Source organism: Thermomyces dupontii, assembly GCF_041956625.1.
Source record: "Thermomyces dupontii strain NRRL 2155 unplaced genomic scaffold VTN31scaffold_3, whole genome shotgun sequence".
Taxonomy (NCBI): Eukaryota; Fungi; Ascomycota; class Eurotiomycetes; order Eurotiales; family Trichocomaceae; genus Thermomyces; species Thermomyces dupontii.
The window spans coordinates 1,845,004-1,871,013 of record NW_027192309.1 but is presented as its reverse complement, the minus strand read 5'-3'; the positions used below and the strand labels follow the sequence as shown (position 1 = coordinate 1,871,013).

The 26,010-nt window shown below is 52.8% G+C and overlaps 7 protein-coding genes across 7 annotated transcripts; 4 read left to right on the top strand and 3 right to left on the bottom strand.

Annotated features, from left to right (window-relative positions):
- Positions 1–207: 207 nt before the first annotated feature.
- Positions 208–1,220, bottom strand: VTN31DRAFT_4166 (uncharacterized protein; the record flags this gene model as incomplete). The annotated part of the gene is made up of 3 exons (XM_069404524.1): positions 208–914; positions 975–1,018; positions 1,093–1,220. 3 exons carry the CDS (start codon positions 1,218–1,220, stop codon positions 208–210), a joined length of 879 nt encoding a protein of 292 aa, XP_069261489.1.
- A 1,970-nt stretch (positions 1,221–3,190) lies between these two features.
- Positions 3,191–5,867, bottom strand: VTN31DRAFT_4165 (uncharacterized protein; the record flags this gene model as incomplete). Its single annotated transcript, XM_069404523.1, has 6 exons — positions 3,191–3,706; positions 4,467–4,485; positions 4,568–4,584; positions 4,636–4,877; positions 4,938–5,386; positions 5,494–5,867. The coding sequence occupies 6 exons, from the start codon at positions 5,865–5,867 to the stop codon at positions 3,191–3,193; spliced, it is 1,617 nt and encodes a 538-aa protein (XP_069261488.1).
- A 4,357-nt stretch (positions 5,868–10,224) lies between these two features.
- On the top strand, positions 10,225–11,228 carry VTN31DRAFT_4164 (uncharacterized protein; the record flags this gene model as incomplete). The annotated part of the gene is made up of 3 exons (XM_069404522.1): positions 10,225–10,378; positions 10,434–10,619; positions 10,678–11,228. The coding sequence occupies 3 exons, from the start codon at positions 10,225–10,227 to the stop codon at positions 11,226–11,228; spliced, it is 891 nt and encodes a 296-aa protein (XP_069261487.1).
- A 4,552-nt stretch (positions 11,229–15,780) lies between these two features.
- Positions 15,781–17,957, bottom strand: VTN31DRAFT_4163 (uncharacterized protein; the record flags this gene model as incomplete). The annotated part of the gene is made up of 5 exons (XM_069404521.1): positions 15,781–16,478; positions 16,546–16,922; positions 17,027–17,349; positions 17,417–17,675; positions 17,752–17,957. 5 exons carry the CDS (start codon positions 17,955–17,957, stop codon positions 15,781–15,783), a joined length of 1,863 nt encoding a protein of 620 aa, XP_069261486.1.
- Positions 17,958–19,350: 1,393 nt separating this feature from the next.
- VTN31DRAFT_4162 (uncharacterized protein) lies at positions 19,351–21,637 on the top strand (the record flags this gene model as incomplete). Its single annotated transcript, XM_069404520.1, has 4 exons — positions 19,351–19,356; positions 19,556–19,648; positions 19,761–20,516; positions 20,573–21,637. 4 exons carry the CDS (start codon positions 19,351–19,353, stop codon positions 21,635–21,637), a joined length of 1,920 nt encoding a protein of 639 aa, XP_069261485.1.
- A 1,298-nt stretch (positions 21,638–22,935) lies between these two features.
- VTN31DRAFT_4161 (uncharacterized protein) lies at positions 22,936–24,207 on the top strand (the record flags this gene model as incomplete). Its single annotated transcript, XM_069404519.1, has 3 exons — positions 22,936–23,366; positions 23,438–23,954; positions 24,007–24,207. 3 exons carry the CDS (start codon positions 22,936–22,938, stop codon positions 24,205–24,207), a joined length of 1,149 nt encoding a protein of 382 aa, XP_069261484.1.
- Positions 24,208–24,578: 371 nt separating this feature from the next.
- VTN31DRAFT_4160 (uncharacterized protein) lies at positions 24,579–25,559 on the top strand (the record flags this gene model as incomplete). The annotated part of the gene is made up of 1 exon (XM_069404518.1): positions 24,579–25,559. One exon carries the CDS (start codon positions 24,579–24,581, stop codon positions 25,557–25,559), a length of 981 nt encoding a protein of 326 aa, XP_069261483.1.
- Between the last annotated feature and the right edge of the window lie 451 nt (positions 25,560–26,010).

Genomic DNA, 26,010 nt, shown 5'->3' with positions numbered 1-26,010 from the left:
AGCTATAATCAACGTATGGAGAATCGTAGCGGTGAAATCGACCACCTTTCCCTTCCAAGTTTCCAGCGTATGGAATAACTTGCAAGAAATGTCGTCTAAGGATCCATGAAGGACTGGCACTTGAGATGAACTCATGCTTCATGAAAATTAGCTTGTCTTCGGAATGAAACACTACAGTGGAAAATCACCTTCAGAAGTTCTTGCACGCTAGCGCTGGTAGTTGCCCTGACTCACCTCTGCAATGCGGAGCCCTAACCATATGCACCTCCGTGCTCGTGTGATAATAAACGAGGGCATTTCAATATACCGGGCTTCTTCGTCCGGCATATCCACAAAAAAGTCCTGGGGGTAGTAGAGACGACTCCACGAATAGCCCCTGATATAAAAATCTTCTGGCAGTTGCTTGTTGGTGCCGGCCTCACCCATCGGAAAATCCCCTCTTCGCAGCGGTTCTATATCGGTCTCAAACCACAAGGCTAAGTTCAAATTGGCACAAAGTAGAGTCCAAGGAACGTCAGCCTGAAAGTAGAGCATACTTTCAGGAACCAACGCAGCAGCCCAAAGAAATGCCAGGTACACGTGGAGTGCGGGTAAAATGTGGTTGTTTCCGCTTTGAGAGAGGATGACCCTCAGCGTAGAAAAGGCTAAAAACGATGCATAGGATACTACCTGATCGGTATCTTTGAAGTTAACATCAAACGGCGTCTTGTCCCGCCTCTCAGAAGCCTTTTGGCTGTCCGGCGCTGCTTCCCAATATGCCCGGGCCTTGCTGACCCTGTCAGAAGGGGAAAGGGCTTGGGTCGTCTCTCCATCAAAGAGTTTTGGGATGCGCGCGTCAGGCTGACCAAAGTCGAAGATTGCGGCGATTGAGATCCGACTAATCTGGGCGCCCTGCCCCCGAAAATGCGCACCGACTTGTCCGATGAATGAATCAAGATTCTGCAAGAAGAATCTGGCGTTTGCAAGGAACGTACAAATTACACCGCCAGTGAACAACACGCCATGCGCAGTAACAAACCTGATAAGCAGAGCAGGGAAATGCTCTATCTGCGGCGGTCCCTCTGGATGTAGAAGGGGCCGAAAGAGGACCACCTGAACGGCTCAACGCTAACCAAGGACTTCGAATAATAAAACAATTGCTGCAGAATGTTTGGTCGTGAAAGCACCGCCAGATGGTGCTGGAGACGGCCGACTCCCGGATTTTTGTCTGCGGCCTGCATGTACCACGATCGGGATACCTTGCACCAGATTTCGCGGTTCAGGGGGCCCTTCTCTTGAACCACCGACTATGGGTAGTGGCGCCTCATCTTTGATAGCAACGAATACCGGGCCAGCCTGCGTGATCTTCCAGAGAAACAAACTGCAGCTTGGCTCCAGGCAGAGGCTTGTCAGAGCTGTCGCTTTGGAACAGGGAGTGATGACCCTGCACTATCTCAACACTCGGCTGTGGCTTGGAAACCTGTTGGGCAGGCGCGACCAGAACGAAAAAATGGAGAACTACCTCCAACGATGTGGATTGCCTGGTCTACTGGTTAGACAATGTTCTCCAGAGAGGCCGCTAGTACAGCTCTGCCGTCTATGTAAAGCCCACCCATTGGAGTCCTGGGAGTCCTGAGCCGGGAAACGCGAATGTCCCGGATGGAGCCGGCTTCCGGAACACAAGGCTGGCATCTACGTCACCTGGATACAGATGCTGGACGGAAGACGCTGATTTGGCCTGCATAAAATCCTTATCCCAGGTCAGCAGTAACGGGCAGTGGCTAGGGGTTTGCAGTCACATGGCCACTGCGAATACTCAGTTTCGCTTCCTCTACGACTTCCTTTCTACCGTACTTATGGTGTCTTGTGTATCGCTTGCTTTGGATAGACGGTTATAGACGTTTTACCGTACCTAGCTTCAAGGTTCCTCACAGACGCCTGGTGCGCTGTCGCAGCGCGAGAATCTGCGGACCAGGGCATCGAAACATGGAAAAAAGACCCCGAAGATGAGCCTGCGCGGAGACCGTCAGCGGAACATCATGCAGAATACAGAAAACCATCCACGCTCCCGTAACACTCAACCGAGGCGAGACAGGGAGACAAACATTGTAAAAGGCTGTCCGTCTGGAGGAAAGGGCTGTGCGTTTCAAGTTCACATTTCAAAACATAGCGCCAAGAACGCCAAGAATCCTCAAGATTGATCAGAACCTTTGCGACCTTGACCACACACTGAAGTGCCCCTAGACTGTACAGTACGCGAATCTGACGCACGTGATCAAAGGCCGCCGTCCTATCCTCAAGGCACCATGAATGTACAGGTCAGGCAATAGAACAACGTAATCGTGCGCACGTGCTCACATGCTCTGAAACGAGGCTATGGTCCGGACAGATGGGGTTGTCTGAGAAGGTTGGATGGTCTGCAAAGGAACCACAGTCTGAACAGACCAGGTTGTCTGAACAGACCAGTTTGTCTGAAAAGACCAGATGGTCCGAAAAAGAACCACAGTCTGAACAGTCCAGGTTGTCTGAACAGACCAGATGGTCCGAAAAGGAATCATAGTCTGAACAGACCAGGTTGTCTGAAAAGACCAGAGGGTCCGAAAAGGAATCACAGTCTGAACAGACCGGATGGTCTCAAAAGACCAGAGGGTCTGAAAAGGAATCACAGTCTGAACAGACCAGATGGTCCGAAAAGGAACCATAGTCTGGATAGACCAGGTTGTCTGAAGAGGTGAAATGTTTGTGCATTTTAATTAATTTGAGCCGGCCATGTAATGGGATAGAAACAGCAAATTCTGCTACTACTACCCATCTTTCTATATTTCCTGCAATGGAGGGAGGCATTGACAAAGACTGGCCGGCACTGGAGTCGAATCTTTTGCATTGATATTATTCTTTTCTCAAGACAGCTTGCCTTGTATTGTGTTCTAGTGACAACTCCTCTGGTTGAACTTCGTTGAAGAAACACATAACACCGTACACAGATTCCCCCATTATTGCAAAACATTTTCACCCTTCTCCGGAGATTTAGACCTGGAGCTGTCGCTAAGCGCCCTGGTTTAAGCTGACTTCAGCGAAAGGCTGATACAGTCAGCAGAAACGACAGAATCTAGATTGGCAATTGGACACTGTACCTATTACCAGACATTGAATTCATAGTCACCAAGAACTTATGGCGTCCTTTAGGGTGGCACGGACAGCTTTCCTATCACTATCGGAAGAAAGAGAAAAGGGTTGTTGACAGGGGGCTAGACACTTCAAAATCCTCACTAGTTTGGGAACATCCATAGCGTTCGAAGGTCGCATTCTGTTGATTCTCCATTGGGGCGGCCCGTTGCGCATCGGGAGCATGTTCAGGTCGCATCCAAGGAAACCAGACGCCACACCAATTTACGACGCCGTACGCAGGGAGCCTGCCGTTCCTCGACCGGCATCCCTCCAGTAACTCGCCATTTCGGAGACGCCGTTGCTCGAGAACGGTGGGGCATTTCTTTTTGATGAAGCGGTAGAACTTGGCCTGAAGACTCGGTATGCTGCGCCCGGGGCAGCCACGATGGTAGAAATGGCGGTTAAAACATCGCTGGACTTCCTTCCAAGTCTTCCCTAGGTCGACGCGGTAGTACCAGACGAAGTACATTTCCTCTTGGGTGTAACTGGGGCCGCACGCGCGTTCGTTGGACAGTACCCGACTCGATGCACTCGGAACCGATTCATCCCGTCGATGGTCCTGTTAACCAATAGTCTGAATTCGTCGACATGCGGAGGTCAAGGATTATCTCTTCGGAAAGATTCCTCCCCAATCCATGATTGAAATTTGTCTGATCATGGGAGAGCTCTGTTTGCGCGCAGTTTAACTGATGCTGATTTTTCGATTTCGGGGTCTGCTGCTGAAGCTCTTGGTTCTTTGGGTTGAAGAGAGCATGAATCGGTACTTTCTTATCTGAATCTGCCACGCCTGTCCTCATATTTTCTTTCTCCCCTTCAGACACGACTGGCTACAGTGGACGACAATCAGTCTCGTGAGTGTTTATGTTTTGAATTGTTGACGACGCCCTCCTCCCATTTAGAAGTCTACGAAGGAACTTGATCGTTCATAAAATTATCCTGCTCTTGTGAACTAGGTTACCTCCACGCAACCCCCGATACGAGTGACACTGCCATCTTGGTTGACTTTACGTTCGCAATCGCATTAGTCTCACCCGGACAGCTTTCCACTTAAAGCTTGACCCACAAGCTTCCGGAACAAACTTCCGAGGCTGAAACATTTGTTGGTTTTCTGACGGTATGTGAATTCTACCTCATCAGACTGCCTTTTGTTAACCTGGAAAGTTGGCATACTGAATCCCATTTGATACTAAAGCCGGAAAATTCGCTTCGGCAGATTATGCCAAAGATCTGGAGTCTTCGAGCAAACATCATATATTCGTCGAGTTCAATGTGCTTGCCTGTGGATTGAAGCACTACGAACTATATGCAGAATGACATACTTTTTCTAATTCATCGATGCTATTGAATGTGATGAGTAAATCCACATTCTAACATGTCTGCAAAATCTGTCGAAGCAAATCTCCTTTTCATGGCATCGTACGTGATCCAGCGACCCAACTTTTCGGGTTAGAAATGGGTGATTAGTCGACTGTTTAAGTCATAACTCACCTCTGCAATGCGGAGCCCTAACCATATGCACCTCCGTGCTCGTGTGATAATGAACGAGGGCATTTCAATATACCGGGCTTCTTCGTCCGACATATCCACAAAAAAGTCCTGGGGGTAGTAGAGACGACTCCACGAATAGCCCCTGATATAAAAATCTTCTGGCAGTTGCTTGTTGGTGCCGGCCTCACCCATCGGAAAATCCCCTCTTCGCAGCGGTTCTATATCGGTCTCAAACCGCAAGACTAAGTTCAAATTGGCACAAAGTAGAGACCAAGGAACGTCAGCCTGAAAGTAGAGCATACTTTCAGGAACCAACGCAGCAGCCCAAAGAAATGCCAGGTACACGTGGAGTGCGGGTAAAATGTGGTTGTTTCCGCTTTGAGAGAGGATGACCCTCAGCGTAGAAAAGGCTAAAAACGATGCATAGGATACTACCTGATCGGTATCTTTGAAGTTAACATCAAACGGCGTCTTGTCCCGCCTCTCAGAAGCCTTTTGGCTGTCCGGCGCTGCTTCCCAATATGCCCGGGCCTTGCTGACCCTGTCAGAAGGGGAAAGGGCTTGGGTCGTCTCTCCATCAAAGAGTTTTGGGATGCGCGCGTCAGGCTGACCAAAGTCGAAGATTGCGGCGATTGAGATCCGACTAATCTGGGCGCCCTGCCCCCGAAAATGCGCACCGACTTGTCCGATGAATGAATCAAGATTCTGCAAGAAGAATCTGGCGTTTGCAAGGAACGTAGACAACATCCCCCTAGTGAACAACACGCCATGCGCAGTAACAAACCTGATAAGCAGAGCAGGGAAATGCTCTATCTGCGGCGGTCCCTCTGGATGTAGAAGGGGCCGAAAGAGGACCACCTGAACGGCTCAACGCTAACCAAGGACTTCGAATAATAAAACAATTGCTGCAGAATGTTTGGCCGTGAAAGCACCGCCAGATGGTGCTGGAGACGGCCGACTCCCGGATTTTTGTCTGCGGCCTGCATGTACCACGATCGGGATACCTTGCACCAGATTTCGCGGTTCAGGGGGCCCTTCTCTTGAACCACCATACCGTATATACGCCCGACCGCCTCGATATCAAGCCAGGTTGCCTCCAAGGAGGGCACGTTTTCCACGAAAAGGGTCAGCATTGAATACGTGGCGTGGATAAACGTGATCATATGCTCCAGGGAGTCGGGCAGTCGGCTGCGCATCAGTTCTAGCGGCGCGTGAATCCCGTACCACCACATTCGCGCAGGCAATGAAACATTTTCTGGAAATTCTCTCTCACTCACACCTGCTGCTGGGTGACTTGCCACTAAAAATAAGTCGTAATGTTCGTAAAGTGACGTTGATGGAGTTCACTAAGCGTTTGCCACTGAGAGTCAGAGAGCTTTTCCCTTTTCTGGGATCGTTTGTGGACAGCTTCAATGCACGTTCTCTCCAACATCACGAGACCGGCGTAAATGCCATACACTTCATTCTCCAGGTACTCGGATATCGCGGGCATGGATGATGAATCCGTGAAATTCGAAAAAGCTACCGGAAACATCCCCGTATCCTCCGTAGCCGTTGCTGTTTCGGACTTTTTGCAACTCGTGTCAACTAATGAAGGATGGTTACGGTCAGAACGCGGTGAACGACACCCACATACCGAGACCTCAAACGGATGGAACTGGATTGTGGTCCTCGACGAGCACTGACAATACAAATGTGCAGAATTGTGTTGGCTCGCCTTGGGAAACACTCTGAGAAGTCCTGGACAGGAGGGAATTTATTCTCGATGCAAAACACATAGTCGTAGGCCGGAATGATTTCCGCCTTCTGAAGTATCCCACGAATACTTTAGGCAACGATTATGCACTCATAAAATGGAGGCCGTACCGGCTTAACTGGATCTTTGCATAAGTGATTTTAAAGCCTAAGTATTTGGCCAATGGCAGCCTCCCTTCTGACAACAGCCTCGTCTGTACCGGCTCAGAACAAATGGCGCCAGCTGGAGAACAATCCGGCAACAGCATCTAGGCCCGGGCATCCATGCAATCATTGCATTAAATCTCGGATACAAGAAAAGCGACAAGAAACTCTACTGGATCTCATCTGTCTCTGGTGTCGAAGAATCAATCTTTTTCTGCTGGTGTGCTGTTTGGGACAAGATACTGCTACAGTTACAAAATTAGCAGTGTTAGGCCATGATTAGTATCGATGAGGAGAGAACAGCTAAAGCCTCTTACGCTGCACCAGCTTCCCCTGACGTCTTTGCTCTTCCAACGTGCATAGTATGCTTCTCACATGTGCCTCAAACTCCTCCGAAGGCGGATGCTCCTCCCACCATTGCTCTATGCGTGGAAAGATTTCATTTCGGCCAATAGACAAGAGGTTTGTCACAAACACAGATGCAGCGACGAGAACAAAGTCTTCGAAATTTCATGGATTGCTTCGGAACGGCTCAGCGCTTCTAGATGGGCGTATCGACTCTGCGTTGATTTCGACAGGTGCGTTTCGGAGCAATACAAAAAGCGATATGCCCTCTGCAGTCCATCGTCGTTGCTCGATAGTATACCTAGATACTTTTCGAGAATGCTTTTATGTTCGCACAATACCTGGAAAAACTCATCCGGCTCCATTATGCCAGTAACTGTATGAGGTCGAAAGAACCCTGAGGACACTAGACACCAGAGAAAGTGAAATCGGCGTCGGGTAAATATCCAAGCCAAGACATGCTTCATAGACATCTTTACGGTTTTTTCCTAAACCATATGCGGTAATTCAGCGGCTGTTCTAGTCCTATGCAATGGCCTGCAAGTCATGAACACCGGATTGCCAGGTTATGGCCATAATAGAGCTGTCTACACAGTTTGTCGGTGCAGTATAGATACTTAGCACGCCTCCCCGAGAGAATTAGTCATTCAGCCTTCTGGCCTCACCATATGGCCTTTCCTTTCTGGTTGGTGAACAAGAATCTGGACCAATGAATACAACAGAGCGGTGTGACTGCGGCCATGATGGAGCTGTCTGCACAGTTTGTCTGTGCTGTACGGATACTTAGCACGCGCCTCCATCGTCCCATCCCACCTGGCTTGGCGAGCAGAGGTTTTCGCCTAAACTGTGGAGCCCGATCCATCCTCTCTGGCTTGGCGAGCAAGGGGTTTTCATCTAAACTGTGGAGCCAGAGCAAATCTTATTCAAACCTCCATGATCAGATTTCAGAAATGGAGGACTATGTGAGACTTCTTGCCATTAACCATCTAGCCATTGCCATCTACGCAAGTTCAGAACTGGCTTCACGATCTGTCACATAAACATTGCTACCTCTGCTCCCGGTTGCCCCTGGTTTCCGCCATCGTCATGCTTTGTACCTTCCGCTCCTCCAACGCTCGGCGGCTTGGGTATTCTCTATCCAGTGGTGATGCCTTTCTCTTTCGACCCAGGGTTTTCCTAGATCGGGGAATGATCTTGCAGAGGTGAAAATCGATGATAAGGACTCGACCCAACTCTCGGTTCCAAAGCATATTTTCAAACCTCAGATCCAGATGCACCACCCCGCACAGTTTAATTTGTTCCTTCGACCGCATAATCTCCCCACTCAGATCCGAACCGGCGCCGACCGAGTGGATTTTCTCACCCGCCCAGCCCATTAACAGCATATATTGGATGTCCCCAATGCCATGGAGATAGTAAGTTTGAGCCATGCCAATAGCCCCAAGGAACACAGGGACCGCGGATCCCTGCACTTTCCGGAGAATCCGGTAAACCTCGACCTCCTGAGAGACGTCCTTCCAGCGATACGAAGTGGTCCCCTTTCCGAAGATCGTGTATCCGTACCTGGCACATGTGATCTTGAATGGTGCTCCGTAGGATCCGCAGCCGCCCATGTGCGTGCAGTAGTGCTCCGGGTCCTGGTCGAGCTGTCTCTTTAAAGCTTGCACCAGTTCCGAAGCATTGATCTGATGCTGGTCGCCGCCGGATCCCTGTCGATGGAGGCTAACATTTGGGCATGCGTCATCCAGTCGACCGCCATGTTGTAGCCCAAGAAGGCATCGCTGCGTGCAGAAGCGATTGCTGTGCTGCTGGCTCGAATCGCCGTGGCGTCGTGTGGACGCCCGCGTGGAGGGAGTCGACGATGCGCGCTCGCTTGTCGGAGATGACATTACTTGGCTGAACCCGCGCTTCCGGCCCTGCGCGGTCGGGGCATTGTCGGAGTCAGAACTGTCAGCGTGGGGTGGTCGAGAAGGGGAGTTTTCCGGGGGCCTGCAGCGGTTCGCCACCGACCGCGTCACGATACGTCGACCCTCTGCAACGCGCTCCGACGGAGGTGATGATGGTACGTATTCCGAGCCAGACATCGTATGGTCTGAACCCGGTGGCGTTCGCGGAGTGTCGCAAGCTTGCGCCAAATGAGCATTATAGTGCTCACCCCAAGTCCGAAGACGCGCCTTTGCTTGATTCCGCCACACCTGATTCCGAGGGGGGGAGCTCTGGCAGGACATCAAGCAAAAGCAGAGAACTCGCGCGACCGCCGTGTTCTCTATCTTGATATCGGTACCTTCCTTATATGCATCCACGCTGGGCTCGCAGAGATAGTAGTATAGCTTCCAGAATTCATCCTTCGGCACGCGAAGAAACGCAAAGGCAAAGCCAGTCGAGATGTATGAATACTCCAAATCTTCCCGTATCATCACGTCATATACCTGGCTCAGAGTCGCCCCGACCAGTCGTTCCGCACTGCTTTTCGCGTTTTCATTTTTGTCGGTAGGCGTCGTGTCTTGCTGGACGACCTCCCTCACGAAATCCATATCCCGGAGCCCGGTCCGGAGACTCTGAACGTCGAGCTTGTGTGGCGGCTTTAACTCGTACGTTGTCACCGGATACTCGGTATCTCCATCTACTCGATGGATGCAATACCGGTCGGGCAGGGGCCGCCGCGTACCCGACCGTTCGTCCTCTTCGGCTTCCTCCTCTAGCGTTCTGGGGTAGTGTGTCTGAAAGCGGATGCTGTCGGGCAGTTGGAATCGCTGCTTGGCGTCCGGATCATCACAAAGTGCCTGGACGATCATCTCCACAAATTCATCCACAGCCGAGCGCATAAAGTTATCGAGGTCATTTTCGCTACAAATTGGCTTTGTGGCCTTCGTGCGCGAAAGCCCTCTTAAATAGCTCATCGAACTGAACAGCCGAGGAGGGGTTTTGTCCGCCGGCTTCAGGAACCTGCACACATCATCGAAGATCTTTCTCAGCTCATTCGGAAAGTCTGACCATTCGTGAATTTCTTCCGGGCAGAGTTTCTCACGCCGTGCTGCGATCGTTCCTCGTGTGGATTCTGCTGGCTCTCCAACTTTCAGCGGATCAAAAAGGAGTACTTGCGTAGCTTTCAGCAGCTCGTCGAGAGTTGTTGGCTGAGTTTCTCCCGATAAATCAAAGCAAGCGTCATCGACAGAATGGAAAGGGAATGAATAGTAATGCCACTGCACTTGCGACACTAACACCCCCCGCTTCTTGGACCGCGATATGTGTGGGGGACGAACGTCGGATGCAAAAATACTATTGGAGAGCTCTCGAAGTTTTCCAGCAGCTGAACTGCAGGGTGATTGCCAAGCATATATCCGCATGGTTGAGCCGCGGAAACAAGTTCACCACCCTTATAATGGGCGTCTACCCGGCGGTGGGAACGCACCCGAGCAACTCGACCCTGAGGCTACAAAGCCGCCGTGGTGGCATGCCGGTGTGACTCATCGAGAGCCCGATCATCTCCTAAAGGAAGGTATGTTGCCGTAGAAAAAGGGGTTCAAATCAAGCTTTTGCTGAGCCTTTTCCAGAGCGAATTCGTCTCCTAATCCATATCCTGCGAGAACTTCGGGAAAGCCACCAAATTACCGCAGAAAAGCTTCATGAAGCTTCCCTGGATGTGCGACGACAAATTACACCGCCAGAAAGATGGCTTATTCTGGATGAGATTCACAGAATCAGGCTGATGGAAGAAAAGTACGAAAAGGGAGAGATACGTAAGTGTATCCATAGGCCGAGCTTTTGGACACCAACTTACAAGTATCCATTTCTTAGCTGGCGACACCGTCATCCGCGTCACTCAAGTTCATCTTGGAGGACCCGATTTTGGAATTGAAAGCGATTCAGAAAGGATGAAAACCACCATCACAGGTGGCCAAGGGTGGCCTCCAGAGGCCAGTTCTAACGGTGGGCTTTTGCCAGGGCTGCCGTCCCTGACCTCATCCATAGACCGGTCGCCTACCTTGCTTGACACAATGAGACCACCACCACCACCACCACAGTGTCAGCAGCTTGGCCCTCGCAGTCTTCATTCACCAATTGCTGCAGCCAGTCGGTCTGACTCTTTCGACGGGTCGGCTTCCTATAACCCTCGGCCGGGCGACAGCGTCCAATCGTCCAAGGATATCCCACCTCCTCGGCCGTCTGAAATGCCCCCAAACCGTGGAAAACTACGGAGAAAAACAAACTACATGAGTCACCCACAGCTAGCGTTGGCGTCCACAGCTGCTCCATCAACAGTTCTCTGGGACAATGCGGTGCTGCCCGCCGCCTCGCAGTATCCCCAGTACGAAGCTGGATTGGACAAGGAAGTTGATCTATTTTGAACTATGCAATTAATGCCTATTGATGTTAGTTGAAGGATATTGCCGACGTTTCTTAAAAATGGCTTGGAGACGCACGTGTTAACCCTCCAAGTCGCCCTGCTCAAAAAGGCCACCCGGATAGAATCTTTCGGTGCTGTCCTGTCGATGTAACTCTAGCCTATCTTGCTCCCAAAACATATCCGGAAAGATAATTCTTCGACATCGAAAACAGACGAAGTCTAGTAAGGATCCTTGTTGCTCTCTTCTATCGAGGCCGAATGCATTGATTGCATGATGACCCGGACCCGGATTGGGAAGTGTAATGGTCGAACAAAACCGATCGTAGAAGAGAATATTTCAAGCGAAAAACGTACGTTCCTTCCGAAGGATTGATTCAGCAACTGGATGAATCACCTACCTCATACCCTTTCCCGACTCCAATGTACGTGTACCATCGTTTTGAGATGATTACTCAATATTCCGGTATTTGCAGCGTGGCAATTGAATTGACCACGATATCTGACCGCTGTTTCATAGTACCAACCCAAAATGCGGGGATAGTACGCTTGATGCTAGCTTGAATAGCTATGATATCTGATTCCATGTTGTAGATGGGCGCATTTAGGGCCGTTAAGGCTAGGCTCAGGGTCATTAGTGATCAAGGTTAGGCCTTTGGGGTTCTTCAGGAACATTTGGTAAGGATTACGGCCGTTAGGGCTAGACTTAAGGGGTTTTGGGCAGTCCTTAGGCTTGTCCTTGTCGTTAGGACTGCGAGGGACACAATTGGCTGGCATTTGCACCCGAACGATGGTGGATTTGCCTGGTGTCGAGAATAGATTCAGTGAACTATTGCCTTAGTGTCTCAGAATAAGCGGCACAGCTGGAGAAGAGATCCGGGAGCAGCATCTGGATCCGGATAGTCATGCAATAAATGAATTAGGTTCCGTTAACAGACTGTAAAGACTACGTCGAGAGAATATCAAAGCGCAGTGTGAAGACCTTGCTTCCGTTGTGGATCGAGCCGTCCTGTGTGCAGATAGAGAAGAGTCGTATCAAAAAAGGCGCCCCTAACTCTCCATGCAGACTCTCCAACGTTGGGAACGTGGCATGAACGTTGAGATCAAGTAAGCCCTCCGTTATTCCGCGTCATGCGGATAACATTGCTACCTCTGCTCCCGGTTGCCCTCGATTTCAGCCATCGTCATGCTTTGTACCTTCCGCTCCTCCAACGCTCGGCGGCTTGGGTATTCTCTATCCAATGGTGACGCCTTTCTCTTTCGACCCAGAGTTTCCTTTGTGACTGCGGCCATGATGGAGCTGTCTGCACAGTTTGTCTGCGCTGTACGGATACTTAGCACGCGCCTCCATCGTCCCATCCCACCTGGCTTGGCGAGAAGGGGTTTCGCCTAAACTGTGGAGCCCGACCCATCCTCTCTGGCTTGGCGAGCAGGGGTTTTCATCTAAAGTGTGGAGCCAGAGCAAATCTTATTCAAACCTCCATGATCAGATTTCAGAAATGGAGGACTATGTGAGACTTCTTGCCATTAACCATCTAGCTATTGCCATCTACGCAAGTTCAGAACTGGCTTCACGATCTGTCACATACTGCACGTCCCCCATTATTGCAAAACATTTTCACCCTTCTCCGGAGATTTAGACCTGGAGCTGTCGCTAAGCGCCCTGGTTTAAGCTGACTTCAGCGAAAGGCTGATACAGTCAGCAGAAACGACAGAATCTAGATTGGCAATTGGACACTGTACCTATCACCAGACATTTAATTCATAGTCACCAAGAACTTATGGCGTCCTTTAGGGTGGCACGGACAGCTTTCCTATCACTATCGGAAGAAAGAGAAAAGGGTTGTTGACAGGGGGCTAGACACTTCAAAATCCTCACTAGTTTGGGAACATCCATAGCGTTCGAAGGTCGCATTCTGTTGATTCTCCATTGGGGCGGCCCGTTGCGCATCGGGAGCATGTTCAGGTCGCATCCAAGGAAACCAGACGCCACACCAATTTACGACGCCGTACGCAGGGAGCCCGTCATTCCTCGACCGGCATCCCTCCAGCTCGCCATCTCGGAGACGCCGTTGCTCGAGAACGGTGGGGCATTTCTTGATCCCTGTCGATGGAGGCTAACATTTGGGCATGCGTCATCCAGTCGACCGCCATGTTGTAGCCCAAGAAGGCATCGCTGCGTGCAGAAGCGATTGCTGTGCTGCTGGCTCGAATCGCCGTGGCGTCGTGTGGACGCCCGCGTGGAGGGAGTCGACGATGCGCGCTCGCTTGTCGGAGATGACATTACTTGGCTGAACCCGCGCTTCCGGCCCTGCGCGGTCGGGGCATTGTCGGAGTCAGAACTGTCAGCGTGGGGTGGTCGAGAAGGGGAGTTTTCCGGGGGCCTGCAGCGGTTCGCCACCGACCGCGTCACGATACGTCGACCCTCTGCAACGCGCTCCGACGGAGGTGATGATGGTACGTATTCCGAGCCAGACATCGTATGGTCTGAACCCGGTGGCGTTCGCGGAGTGTCGCAAGCTTGCGCCAAATGAGCATTATAGTGCTCACCCCAAGTCCGAAGACGCGCCTTTGCTTGATTCCGCCACACCTGATTCCGAGGGGGGGAGCTCTGGCAGGACATCAAGCAAAAGCAGAGAACTCGCGCGACCGCCGTGTTCTCTATCTTGATATCGGTACCTTCCTTATATGCATCCACGCTGGGCTCGCAGAGATAGTAGTATAGCTTCCAGAATTCATCCTTCGGCACGCGAAGAAACGCAAAGGCAAAGCCAGTCGAGATGTATGAATACTCCAAATCTTCCCGTATCATCACGTCATATACCTGGCTCAGAGTCGCCCCGACCAGTCGTTCCGCACTGCTTTTCGCGTTTTCATTTTTGTCGGTAGGCGTCGTGTCTTGCTGGACGACCTCCCTCACGAAATCCATATCCCGGAGCCCGGTCCGGAGACTCTGAACGTCGAGCTTGTGTGGCGGCTTTAACTCGTACGTTGTCACCGGATACTCGGTATCTCCATCTACTCGATGGATGCAATACCGGTCGGGCAGGGGCCGCCGCGTACCCGACCGTTCGTCCTCTTCGGCTTCCTCCTCTAGCGTTCTGGGGTAGTGTGTCTGAAAGCGGATGCTGTCGGGCAGTTGGAATCGCTGCTTGGCGTCCGGATCATCACAAAGTGCCTGGACGATCATCTCCACAAATTCATCCACAGCCGAGCGCACAAAGTTATCGAGGTCATTTTCGCTACAAATTGGCTTTGTGGCCTTCGTGCGCGAAAGCCCTCTTAAATAGCTCATCGAACTGAACAGCCGAGGAGGGGTTTTGTCCGCCGGCTTCAGGAACCTGCACACATCATCGAAGATCTTTCTCAGCTCATTCGGAAAGTCTGACCATTCGTGAATTTCTTCCGGGCAGAGTTTCTCACGCCGTGCTGCGATCGTTCCTCGTGTGGATTCTGCTGGCTCTCCAACTTTCAACGGATCAAAAAGGAGTACTTGCGTAGCTTTCAGCAGCTCGTCGAAAGTCGTGGGCTGAGCTTCTTCTTCTGCCCTTTTCCGCCGTTTCTCCTCTTCTTTCTGCCGTTCCTCTGCCTTTTTCTGTCGTTCCTCTGCTTCTTTCCGCCGCTCTTCCTCTTCCTGCAACCGTTTTCGGAGGGCCTCCACTTCTTGTTGGAAAGACTCGGCCATGGCGAATCTGTCCTCACTCAAAGTAGCGATCTCACTCGAGTTGGGTCGGCAGTAGACTAACACGGGACCCACGGTGGTCTTCTGGAGCCAAAGGTGGAACCGCCAGTTCCTCATCGCGAGAATCAACTGGATTGCCTTTTGGCAATTGGCTTCACCGCTTTCCGTTTCTGCCACTAGCGACAGGAGCCAAGCCAGAAAGCTGTGTCATTTTCCTAGAATGGATTAGCGTGTCATGTCACATGACTCGTGTGCCGTCTGAGCTTGCAGAGGTAATGTTTAGCACCGACAGCTCCGCGCAAACGGCCATATTCGGGATGGTTGCGATTGTAAGGCATATCTTGGAGCTTGCAACCGTTAAAGTTGCCTTCTGGGATGGGGAAGGAAGAAATTCATGCCGATCTGCCGTGAATTCTTCATCCTCGTCGGAATCCTGGCGACACATGCATTTACTTGCAGGCTCCGTCTTGGTTACATCTCCCCTCTGCGGAGAATCATTGTCAGATCAACGATTTATTCCTCTTATCTAGACTTATCTCTTGTATGTAAGGTTTCCACCAGACACCGGCACCCTAGCCTCTGGGAGCACATTGCAATCTTTTTCCTCAAGACTGTCCCGTGCCTGGACTCGGCGTGATTCAAAAGCGCCATTCTGCAGTCGAAATCCTCTTGGCACAGGGCGCATCGTATAATTTCCCCGGCGTGGCGTCGGAGATGGACGCTCTCGAAGTGCTTTGTGAGAGCTCCCGGAGAGCTAAACTCGTGAACCCGGCTAGAAAGGGACTTCCTCTCATCACCGAGGCACAGAAAGCAAATTCTCAGACGCTCCTTGTCCGATTTCGCATACACTTTTGCTGTGGCCTCGCTGATAAGCTTAGCCGTGTCCAAAATCTCCTCTTTTTTTTCCGACGCCACGTTGCTTCGTCGGCGGTGCCACTGTTCCCTCCATGACGCCGCAATACCCTCTCACCGCATTAACGGCCGCGATGAGACGATTAACGTCGGCTTCGGCGGTCTCGCCGGGAGGTCGCAACACCGCCTCGACCAGTGCAAGATGTTGGGGGCTCAGAGGTGGCGAATTCGGAACCGTTCCAACCACCTCTGCTTCGGAACTGCCCGCTTGGAGCTGATGCTCAACATCTTGGACGGGCTGGTCTCGGAGGAACGTTTCACGTTTTGTCCGTAGTAGTTTCCTGCGCTCCCGTTGCCACTCGTTCCGGTACTTGGCAATGACCTCCTGGTATTTTTGCCGACTTCGCTCGTATTCATCCTTAGGGCCATGCCGCAGGTCCCGTGTCTCTTTCCTTAGATTCTCCTTGCGCTTTGCTAGTCTCTGCAGTGTTGGCTGCCTAGCAAGGTGACGCAGATCTTCCACGGTCAGCCTAAATGGCCGCCGCGGATCAATGGTCCTACGCAGTGAGCACGCATCGCGCGTCACCGCAGTATTGTGAGATCCGTTTCCTCGCCAGATGCCCTGCAGGTCCACGTGCACATCAACACAGTAATGTCGTTCCATAACTTTACTGTTTTGATGTTGGAGAATCGTATTCTGCAGCTGTTCCGAGACGAGGGCTGATCAGAGTGACATTCCGGTCAGCGCGAAGAGGGTTGCCGGCAAGGATATGAGGAAACTGCTTACGGGAATCATTGAGAGCTTTTGCGGCCCCATAGCGGAAGCTGTATGGGGACACATGTGTGGCAAAGCCTGTAATTTCCCCTACACGTCTCAAGGTATACCGCAGTGCACTGGTGGAAAGAGCCGTCGAGGGGTCCGGGCAAAACCCATCTGCACTCCCATCAATCTCGCAGAAGACAAAATCATTTTCGATGCCATCCCGTAGCTCCAGTGGCAGTTCCCGGAGCCCCTTGGGCACCCTTAATTTATAGAGCTTCTCGGGACCGTCCAGGCTGGCGGCCTTGAAAGCTCGTCTGTAGAAGAGCATCCCAAGGAGAAAGATGTGCGGGCTTATCACTAGAGTCGCATCGTACGGGATGTCCGGGATCGGATAAGAGTTTCTGTGCCAGAAAAAGATTAGCCACTCTGTATTTACCCACGTCCCAGAAAACAGACACCCAAAAAGAGAAAAGGGGGAAGAAAAAAAAAGGAAAGGGGGACTAACACTGGCTTAGGACCCAAGAATTGTTTTGTATGTATCAAACTTAACCGGATCAGAATCCGTGGGCGCTCTTCATTCTCACGGGCCAGAAGGCTGACTTGGAGGTCGCCGTATCGAAGGCGCGCCAATGCTCCCGGACGGCTGCCAGTGATGGCCAGAAGCTGGCAGAATAAGAGTTCTTGGATCCGTGACCACCCGCAGTAGAACCGCATCTCGGTTGTAGTCAGGAACACCCGCGCAAACTCCAGAAAGTCCTCCGGATACATCACTGTCTTTCGTCGCACATGCCAATCCAGGTTCTTCTCTCGGGCGACTTCGGCAACCGCCTACTGTCGATTAGCCAGAAGGTTCCCTCAAATTCCGTCATGTGACAAACAGAGCAGAAGGCCTTACCATGTTCAGCGCTTCAACCGTATCCGGATCGAGCCGACGACCGACCTCCGCTCTTACGACCATGAGCCAATATCGGAGGATCGTGCTGAGCGTCGACTTGCATCGGACGGGCCTGTAAGAACGCCCTGCGGAGTCTCTGCGCCGGCTACATAGCCAATTAAAAAAGCCTCGGAGAGCCGTGCATGCTTCGTTCGAATGCTCAGGCTCCGACAGGTAGCGAAGCCACTCCATTGGGTCATGACCGGTTCCGGTGCTGTACCTGTTGAAAGAAAGAAAGGAACTTGAGTCTCTGCTCACTTCAGCGACAGGATGAGGCCTGGTTCCCTGTTCCGTACCATTCCCAATCTCGCTTGATCTTGTTAACATTCCGCCTGGTGCCTTCCGAGTACAGGTCTTGCCGCTTCTCGTGGCCATACTGGCTCTCCGCCTGTGCCAGGAAAAAGGCCGGAGAGCATTCGTCCTCCTCATCAGAGGACAGAAGCGTGTCGTAACCGGACGGTTCTCCAAACAAATAGTCTCGGCATTCGCTGCTAGCTAGCATGCCTGCGTTGACAGAGTTCGGGATAGTCCTTGTCGAGGACGCAAGCCGTTGCGAAGCAACAAACAACAGTACGGACGACCGTAAAGGAAACCCTCTGTGCAAGATCAACACTGGAGATGGGGGGGGGGGGGAAAGGATGCAACGACGAGGGACGGTGTTCGACATTTGGGAGCCCTTATATTCTGAAAACACCGCCATGTAGCCGGCTCCCGTGCCTCCTCGTCGCCAAGGACATTGCTGACGCATCCGCCATGGCTCCCGGTTACTGCCCTTCCTCATTGACCCGCAACAACGATGCAGTGTCGACAAGAAGCCATGAGTCTGAGGGCTCAAAACAGAGTACCAACTAGATACTCCGAAAGCCAACAGAAAAAAAAAAGCAGAGCCCGAGAATTTGGTTGGTGGAGAGGCCAGAACCCTAAAACCGACCATACCTGTACCTGACGACGCTGAGGCTGCGCGGTGCGCGCCGAAACGGCGCGCGTTCCTGTGACGGCGCCCATGCCGGGACGTTGAGGGTGAACGAAAAGCACGTGAGGGAGCCAAAGGTGCGTGGCAGAAGGAAGAAGGGCCGTGGCGGAAAGCCAGGATAGCGCGATGCCCAAAACGGCGACGAACGATGCCGTTTCTGGCAGCCCGCTATCCGTCACTTCGAATTATGTTGTATTCTTCAAGACTTATCGACAGCGCTTTGCTGTCTGTCTGGCTCTGCGCTCTGGCCCTTTCCTGCTCCTGCCACGATCACGTGCACTGTCGATCACGTGAAGATGACGAATCGGAGTGTGCCAACTGCGCAAGGCTGCACTTCATCACACGCGAAAATGCCTTCAAATCGATCTAAAAGGTCGAATGGCCACCGGGGAACACCACCATGGATGATCCGGGATCGTGGCTGTTTTGCTTTTTTCTGCATTCTGTCGGGGGATACAGTATTTGTAGATTTTTTTTTTTCCCGTTCCTCTCGCCATTCTCTTTCTCCATCTGGCTAAAATATCAAATCGTTCAAGGATGTTTCACTCGATGGACTCAGCCCGATTTCTGCCAGATTCCACGCAGGAAAGGTTGTCCGCGTAAAAGCCCTTCTATAATCAATCTGTAAAGTCTGTATTAGTTGCTTTGTGACTTTGTCCCTTCTTATTTCCCATCGATCTCGTCGAGCATTGGACAGCCGCTTGGGCGGAGGGGCTGTTTGAATCCCCCAATCCTCTCACCCGTGCGCGTTCGTTCCTTGGATCGCCGTGCCTCTGTGGTCCTTATTATTATTCGCTTCGCCCTTTTCTGTTCCTTTTCGATTATTATTATTGTTGTTGTTATTGTTATTATTCCTTGAATCCAATCCTTCGGCCATTTTGTGTCTTTGTATGTTCCCCCCAGCCCGCGACTGCGCGACACCATGAAGGTCGGTGTTTCTCTGTAGTTCTGCTTTTTTTTCCCCCCCTTGCGCTGCTCCAGATCCCCCTTTTCTTGCCCGCCCAGACCCCTCTTTTTCGTGTTCGTTTCGTGTTGATACCCTCGAAAACTTTTGCCGAGTACTCCCTTATATACATATACACAATTATCCTCTCCATCTTTCTCCTTGCTCACTCCAATTTCTACAGGCCATTCGCCGGTCTCTCAAAGGGGACAGGGATCAAAAACCGCACATCTCCGTCACCCCGAAATCTGCCATTGCGATTCTCCCTCCCAAGAAGGTGGGCTTGATCTACATCCCCGGAACCCCGGCCGCTCGCGTGGCCATGAAACACTCCAGAGCCGATCGCTGACCATTGCGCTCCCCTCCCTACCGGGGCTCCACCCCGCCAGGTCATCAAAGCCCTGTACGACTACCAACCCGAGCCCGGCAACGACCAGGAACTGGCCTTTAGAAAGGGCGACTTCTTCCACGTAATCAGTCGCGAGGACGACCCCGATTGGTACGAGGCCTGCAATCCGCTGATCCCCAACGCCCGCGGCCTCGTCCCCGTGTCCTTCTTCGAGGTTGTCAGCAAGAACGAGCGCCACAGCGGCTCCTCCGACAAGTCCTCCCCGCGCGACCATCAATCGCACGACTCCGGCTTCTCCGACCGCTCCCTGTCCGACCCGCCGACCAGCAGCAAGAGCGCGAGCGCCTCCGCGTCCGCCTCCAGGATGTCCACCAGCAAGGGCGGCGCCATGGTCTATGGCGTCGTACTGTACGACTTCCATGCCGAGCGCCCGGACGAGCTCGAAGCCACCGCCGGCGAGGCCATTATCGTCATTGCCCAGTCCAATCCCGAATGGTTCGTCGCCAAGCCCATCGGTCGCCTGGGCGGGCCCGGTCTGATCCCGGTGTCGTTCATTGAGATCCGCGATATGATGACCGGTCAGGCCGTTCCGGACCCGCTCGAGGCGGTGCGCCGCGCCGGCGTGCCCCGCGTTGAGGAGTGGAAAAAGATGACCGCCGAGTACAAGAACAGCAGCATCGCGCTCGGGAAACTGGACTCTGCGACGCCGGCGTCCACGCACACGGTGACCAATAACATGGAAAAGCTGTCGTTGTCTAGCAATCGCGGGTCGCAACAGCAGAATGGCCATGAATATGTGAGTACTACCAAGACGGAAGGGATCAATTGGAGTCCATCTCTGATTGAGAACAGGGATACCACTCGCGCACCGCCAGCAAGGCCAGTGGCGGCCGTCATCCGTCGTACTCAGCCACACCGCAGCAGCACCATCGCCCGTCGGTGTCGCAGGGTCAGCCGTCGCGGGGACACAATCTGCCAGCTCCGGTCCGGGCGGCCGTTCCGCGATACTGTTTCGACAATGACAAGTACTGGTACATCGTCGAGGTCTTGCTGGAGGACGGCACGGCGTGGGAATTGTCGCGATACTACCATGATTTCTACGACCTTCAGATCGCACTGCTCGCCAAGTTCGAGGAAGAGGCCGGCGCGCATGGTCACCCGCGAACGCTACCGTACATGCCAGGCCCGGTCACCAACGTCACCGAGGCCATTTCCAACGGACGGCGCCAGAGTCTCGACGAGTACGTCAAGAAACTCATCCAACTGCCCCCGCACATCTCTCGCAGCGAGTTGGTCTGCAAGCTGTTTCAGCCGCGTCAGGGGGACTTTGAGATCGACCCCAATGCACTCGAAGATGCTTACCGGCTGTCGGGTGAGTCACAGCATTCGACGGCCGACTATAACGACTCTCGACAGTCGTCTCAGAGCCAGATCAGCGCGTCCATCTCAGCAGGCACGTACCTTTCGACAAGCGCTGGTCAAGCATCATCTACTGGCAGCAACTATGCCCGCGGGCCTCACCAGCGGCAACAATCCTCCCTCTCGCAGCAGCCGCCGCCGCCGCTCTCGCAGCAAAGCAGCTTCGCCTCGCATCAGTCACGAAGCGACACGCAGCAGCCACCTCCGATGAACCGACAAACCAGCTCCCTGACCCAAGCTTCCACCGCCTCCAGCAGCACCGCCCTCAAAGTCAAGGTCTTCTTCCAGGACGACCTCATCGCGCTGCGCGTTTCCAACGACGTCACATTCCAGCAGCTCGTCGAGAAGCTACACCAGCGGCTCAAAGTTGAGGACGATCTGATCATCCAGTACCGCGATGAGCCGTCGGGTGACTTCATCGACATGCAGAGCGACAATGACCTGAACATTGCCTTGCAGCGCAATCACAAATTGACGCTGCGGGTTACAGTTGCTTGAGCTGGACGGAGAAAAAAGAAAAGATCTGCCCATCATCTCTCTAGTTCTTTTTTTTTTTGTTTTTTTTTTTTTTTTTTTTTACCTTTTCCGGAAATTCTAGGTGCCGGCGTAGGGTGTATATCTTGTCCTTTTCTTATTTTCGCGTCCTCAGAATTCCCCCTTGGATGTTTGATGACTTATGCTTTACGACTTTTTCTTCCCTTCGAGTACATTTGTTCCCTGATCTCTTTTTTGTACTGTTTCATGTGTCTATGACTAGAAGACTTGGAGCTCGCGCATCAATGGATCGTTATCTTCTATCATGGATCACTGTCTTCACTTGTATGTGGAAATGATGCGATGCCTGACTGAACCATTCTGATACTACACGTTTGCACGTTCATTCTGTACACTGAACAACTGCCAAAAGTTACCTATGAGGCTATTGAGACTGCAATGACAGTTGACAGTTCGTATTGAAGTACGGAGTACGGATAGATCAATCGGGTAATTCGGGCATCTTCGATGATTGATTAGGTAATCAGCGCATGTGAACCACTTTAAGGCGCTCAGGCTCACAACTCGGCAAAGAAGCATTTGCCGCTTCATTGTCAAGCAATTCCTTCTCCTTGTTGCTCCGTTATTTTGCTGGGTTTCCTGTATATGATTCAAAACCTGATACACGTTCGCATGAGTTATGACCTCGGCATTTGACTTTTCCCTTCCGTGATCGCGCCTTGTCCGTTGTCCTGTCACCTCGGGTTTTCGGCAGTTTTCTCCGTCCACCAACCGTCGCGACTCCGACGCCGATAGTCTTTTACACAGATGGGTTTCGAGAGGACAAGAGATTGAGCTAATCCGTGGTTCGGATCGGGTATGAGCAGTATCAGCATGGCTCACAGCTATGCCCTTCTCTGCCTCGAGTGTATGCACCGGGGACCCGGCCGGAGCGCCGTGCGCATGTTCTCACCCCAACTACGAAGACGCTGCTTCTCGCAAGCAACGGCGGCCGGGCCGCTCCTGAAGCATACACCGTACAGGCGGAACGTTTCCCGACCGATCACCGCGCTGAATGCGAAGCCGTTGGTCAGATCGTTGGCTACTGCTGCGAACAGCACGAACGACACCTTGAACGGACCGCTGCAGGAGTATGACCGGCGAGTGAATGCCGGACTGCTGAGAGATGATCCTCACCAGAGATGTGTGTAAATGCGCTTTGGCGACTGTGTTGATAGCAAGGGTGTAGACTGATCTTTTTTGTTTCTTTCTTTCCGGTATTTCTTGTAGCGATTATCCAATACCTGCAGACTCTCCACGAGATGCTCAAGTCTTACAACCCGCCCCCCGTCGTGCGGCCTTCGGTCGAAGAGCTGCAGGAACAGCCCAAACGGTCGTTTTTCAGTTCCCTGTTTGGAGGAAGTTGGCAGAGTCGGGATACCACCGGTCGGCCTGCAACACCGAAGAATTTGCCCAAAGGGCTGTACATGTACGGCGACGTTGGATGCGGCAAGACTATGTTGATGGATCTGTTTTTCGATACGCTGCCCGGGAATATCAAGGCGAAGAAGCGCATCCATTTTCACAATTTCATGCAGGATGTGCACCGACAGATGCATGTGACGAAGGCGCGCCATGGCGCGCAGTTCGATGCGCTGCCCTTCGTCGCCGCGGGCATTGCGGAGAATGCCTCGGTGTTGTGCTTTGATGAATTTCAATGCACGGATGTTGCGGATGCTATGATTCTGCGCAGGTGGGTTCCCGAGCCAAGGGGGGATGCTGTGTGAGCAGTGAGCAGTTGTTCTGATGTATAGTACTTTTCAGGCTCCTCGAGTCGCTCATGTCGCATGGCGTCGTCATGGTCACGACGTCCAATCGGCATCCCGATGATCTGTACAAGAATGGCATCCAGCGTGAACACTTCATTCCGTGTATCAAACTGCTCAAGACCGAGCTTATCGTCCTGAACCTCAATTCCGAAACCGACTACCGAAAGATCCCCCGTCCACCGTCGGGCGTGTACCATCACCCGCTCGATGCCGGAGCGGCGCAGCACGCCGACAAGTGGTTCGAGTATCTGGGCGACCCGGTCAACGACCCGCCGCACCCGGCCACGCACGAGGTCTGGGGCCGGAAGGTTGAGGTCCCGCTGGCCAGCGGGAAAGCGGCGCGGTTCACGTTCCAGCAACTCCTGGGGCAGGCCACGGGAGCTGCAGATTATCTGGAGCTTGTGCGGCACTACGAGGCGTTCATCGTGACCGACGTCCCGGCCATGACGATGCAGCAGCGGGATCTTGCGCGACGGTTTATTACATTCATTGATGCGGTTTACGAGAGCAAGGTCTGTTCCCCACCGTCTTGGATATACAAATCACCCGTCCTGACCTTGACAGGCAAAACTGGTCTTGACCTCGGCCGTTCCGCTGCAGAATCTGTTCCTCACCGAGCAAGAGGTTCGATCCCTCTCCCAGTCCCCCGATGGTTCATCATCGGAGCAAGAACCGGAGATGGCACAGGAGATGCGCCATCTGATGGATGACCTGGGCCTGTCCATGTCGGCGATCAAGTCGACTCCGATCTTCGACCGGGGATGAAGAGCGTTTTGCCTTTGCGCGGGCGCTGTCGCGGCTCTCGGAGATGGGGAGTCAACAGTGGGTGGAGCGCGGGCTCGGGGTTGGGATGAACGTGGAGCAGGGGAAAGCAGAGAGGGATGCGTGGACCAAGACTCGCAGTCGATGGAGCGAGGATAGCATGTAATCAGCAATTGTTTTGTATAAAGACATGTATATGCTTAGAGAGTACTACATACTAGATAGGGAGTGTGCCCGTTGAGTACCTTCCTCCGGTGACTTTTCCCTCAACAATCATCCTCACCGTCGCTTCGATCAGTTTTCAGTAAACACATCTCAGTATTGAGCATCATCCGTACTCACTGTATAGATACGAGGATCTATCTCTTCATCGTATGTCTGAATTTGCACCTTGTCATCCCAGTCCCCTTCGCCAGGTCCGCAACCGGTCCTCAACGAGCACGTCTCCCGACTCGACGGCCGTCGACTCATCCGACTACGACGCCGACGCCGAGTCTGTCGGAGTCGAGCGAGTCGAGCGAATTGAACAACTTGTCCATGAGCTGACATTGGACACCCACGCGGGCTCTGAAGACCAAACCAACGACAGCAGCTGCCAAGCTGCCACAAACCGAGGCCAGGAGACGGCGCACCTCGGTGATCATCATCATCATCATCATCAGGAGACGCCACCGCTTGACAGACCAGGCTCGGAACCATCCGGAGAACTTCCTCCCCTCCCCTCCGACGTCGCAGAAGAGACACACCGCCTAGAGACCTGCCACGCAGTATGGAGGATACTGCTGTGCGGCGCGCTGTACCGCGCGCCCGTGGTCTACCCGCGAGCAGTGTTAAGCGTCGGCGCGGGTCTCGGCCGGTGGGCGTCCGAGCTGGTCGCCGAGTTCCCTCTAGCGGAGGTCATCGGCATCGACGCAGGTCCGACCTTTGTTCCGACTCCTCCGAACGTGGTGCTCTACATGCACGGGACAGAGCGTGACTGGGATACGATCCCATTCGGCAAAGAGAAGCGATTTGACCTGATCCACGGCCGGATGCTCGCCGGCCGCATCCAGGACTGGCCGCGGTTCTTTCGGCAGGCGATGCAACGTCTGCGGCCTGGTGGATGGCTCGAGTTGAACGAGTTTCAGTTCGATGTGTTCTCTTTGGGCGTCGGCGATAGTGGTCGCTTGGAGCAGCGCATCCGGAGCATGGCTCGTAGGTACCGCGAGGCGGGCGAGATGGGGGGCTTCACGCTCAATGCGGCGCTATGGATGAGAGAAATGATGTGCACTGCGGGGTTTTTGAATGTGCATCAGGAGGAACATGATGTCCGCCTCCTACTCCCTCCACCCTTTGTGACAACCCTTGGAAACTGATCAGGAACATACTTATTCAGATACCTATCGGCCCATGGCCCGATCAACACGCCGACGTCCGCGAGCTCGGACGCCTGGTACTCGACGCCGCACGACTATCGGTCGAGTCGTACATGGTCTTCTTCGGCACGAGCATGCTCGGCCTGCCGCAGGACCAGGTGAGGCACCAGGTACGCTTGGTGCAGAGGGTGCTGATGGATCCGCGGAATCGGCTATTTGGTAGGGTGCATGTGTTTTGGGGCATGAAGCCGTGGCCGAGGCGGTTTGACCAGACTAATGCTAGTACTTGATACTATATTCTTATGTTGTCCATTGTTGATCGAGTTTTGGTGTTAGGATTACACGGGTTGGATCGGATATCCATTTAGTAATTAGGGTTCGGTTTCTGCTGTACGGTAGATGCTTATTATTTCTATGACTGGACTGACTGCGTGATACAATGGAATCTGTT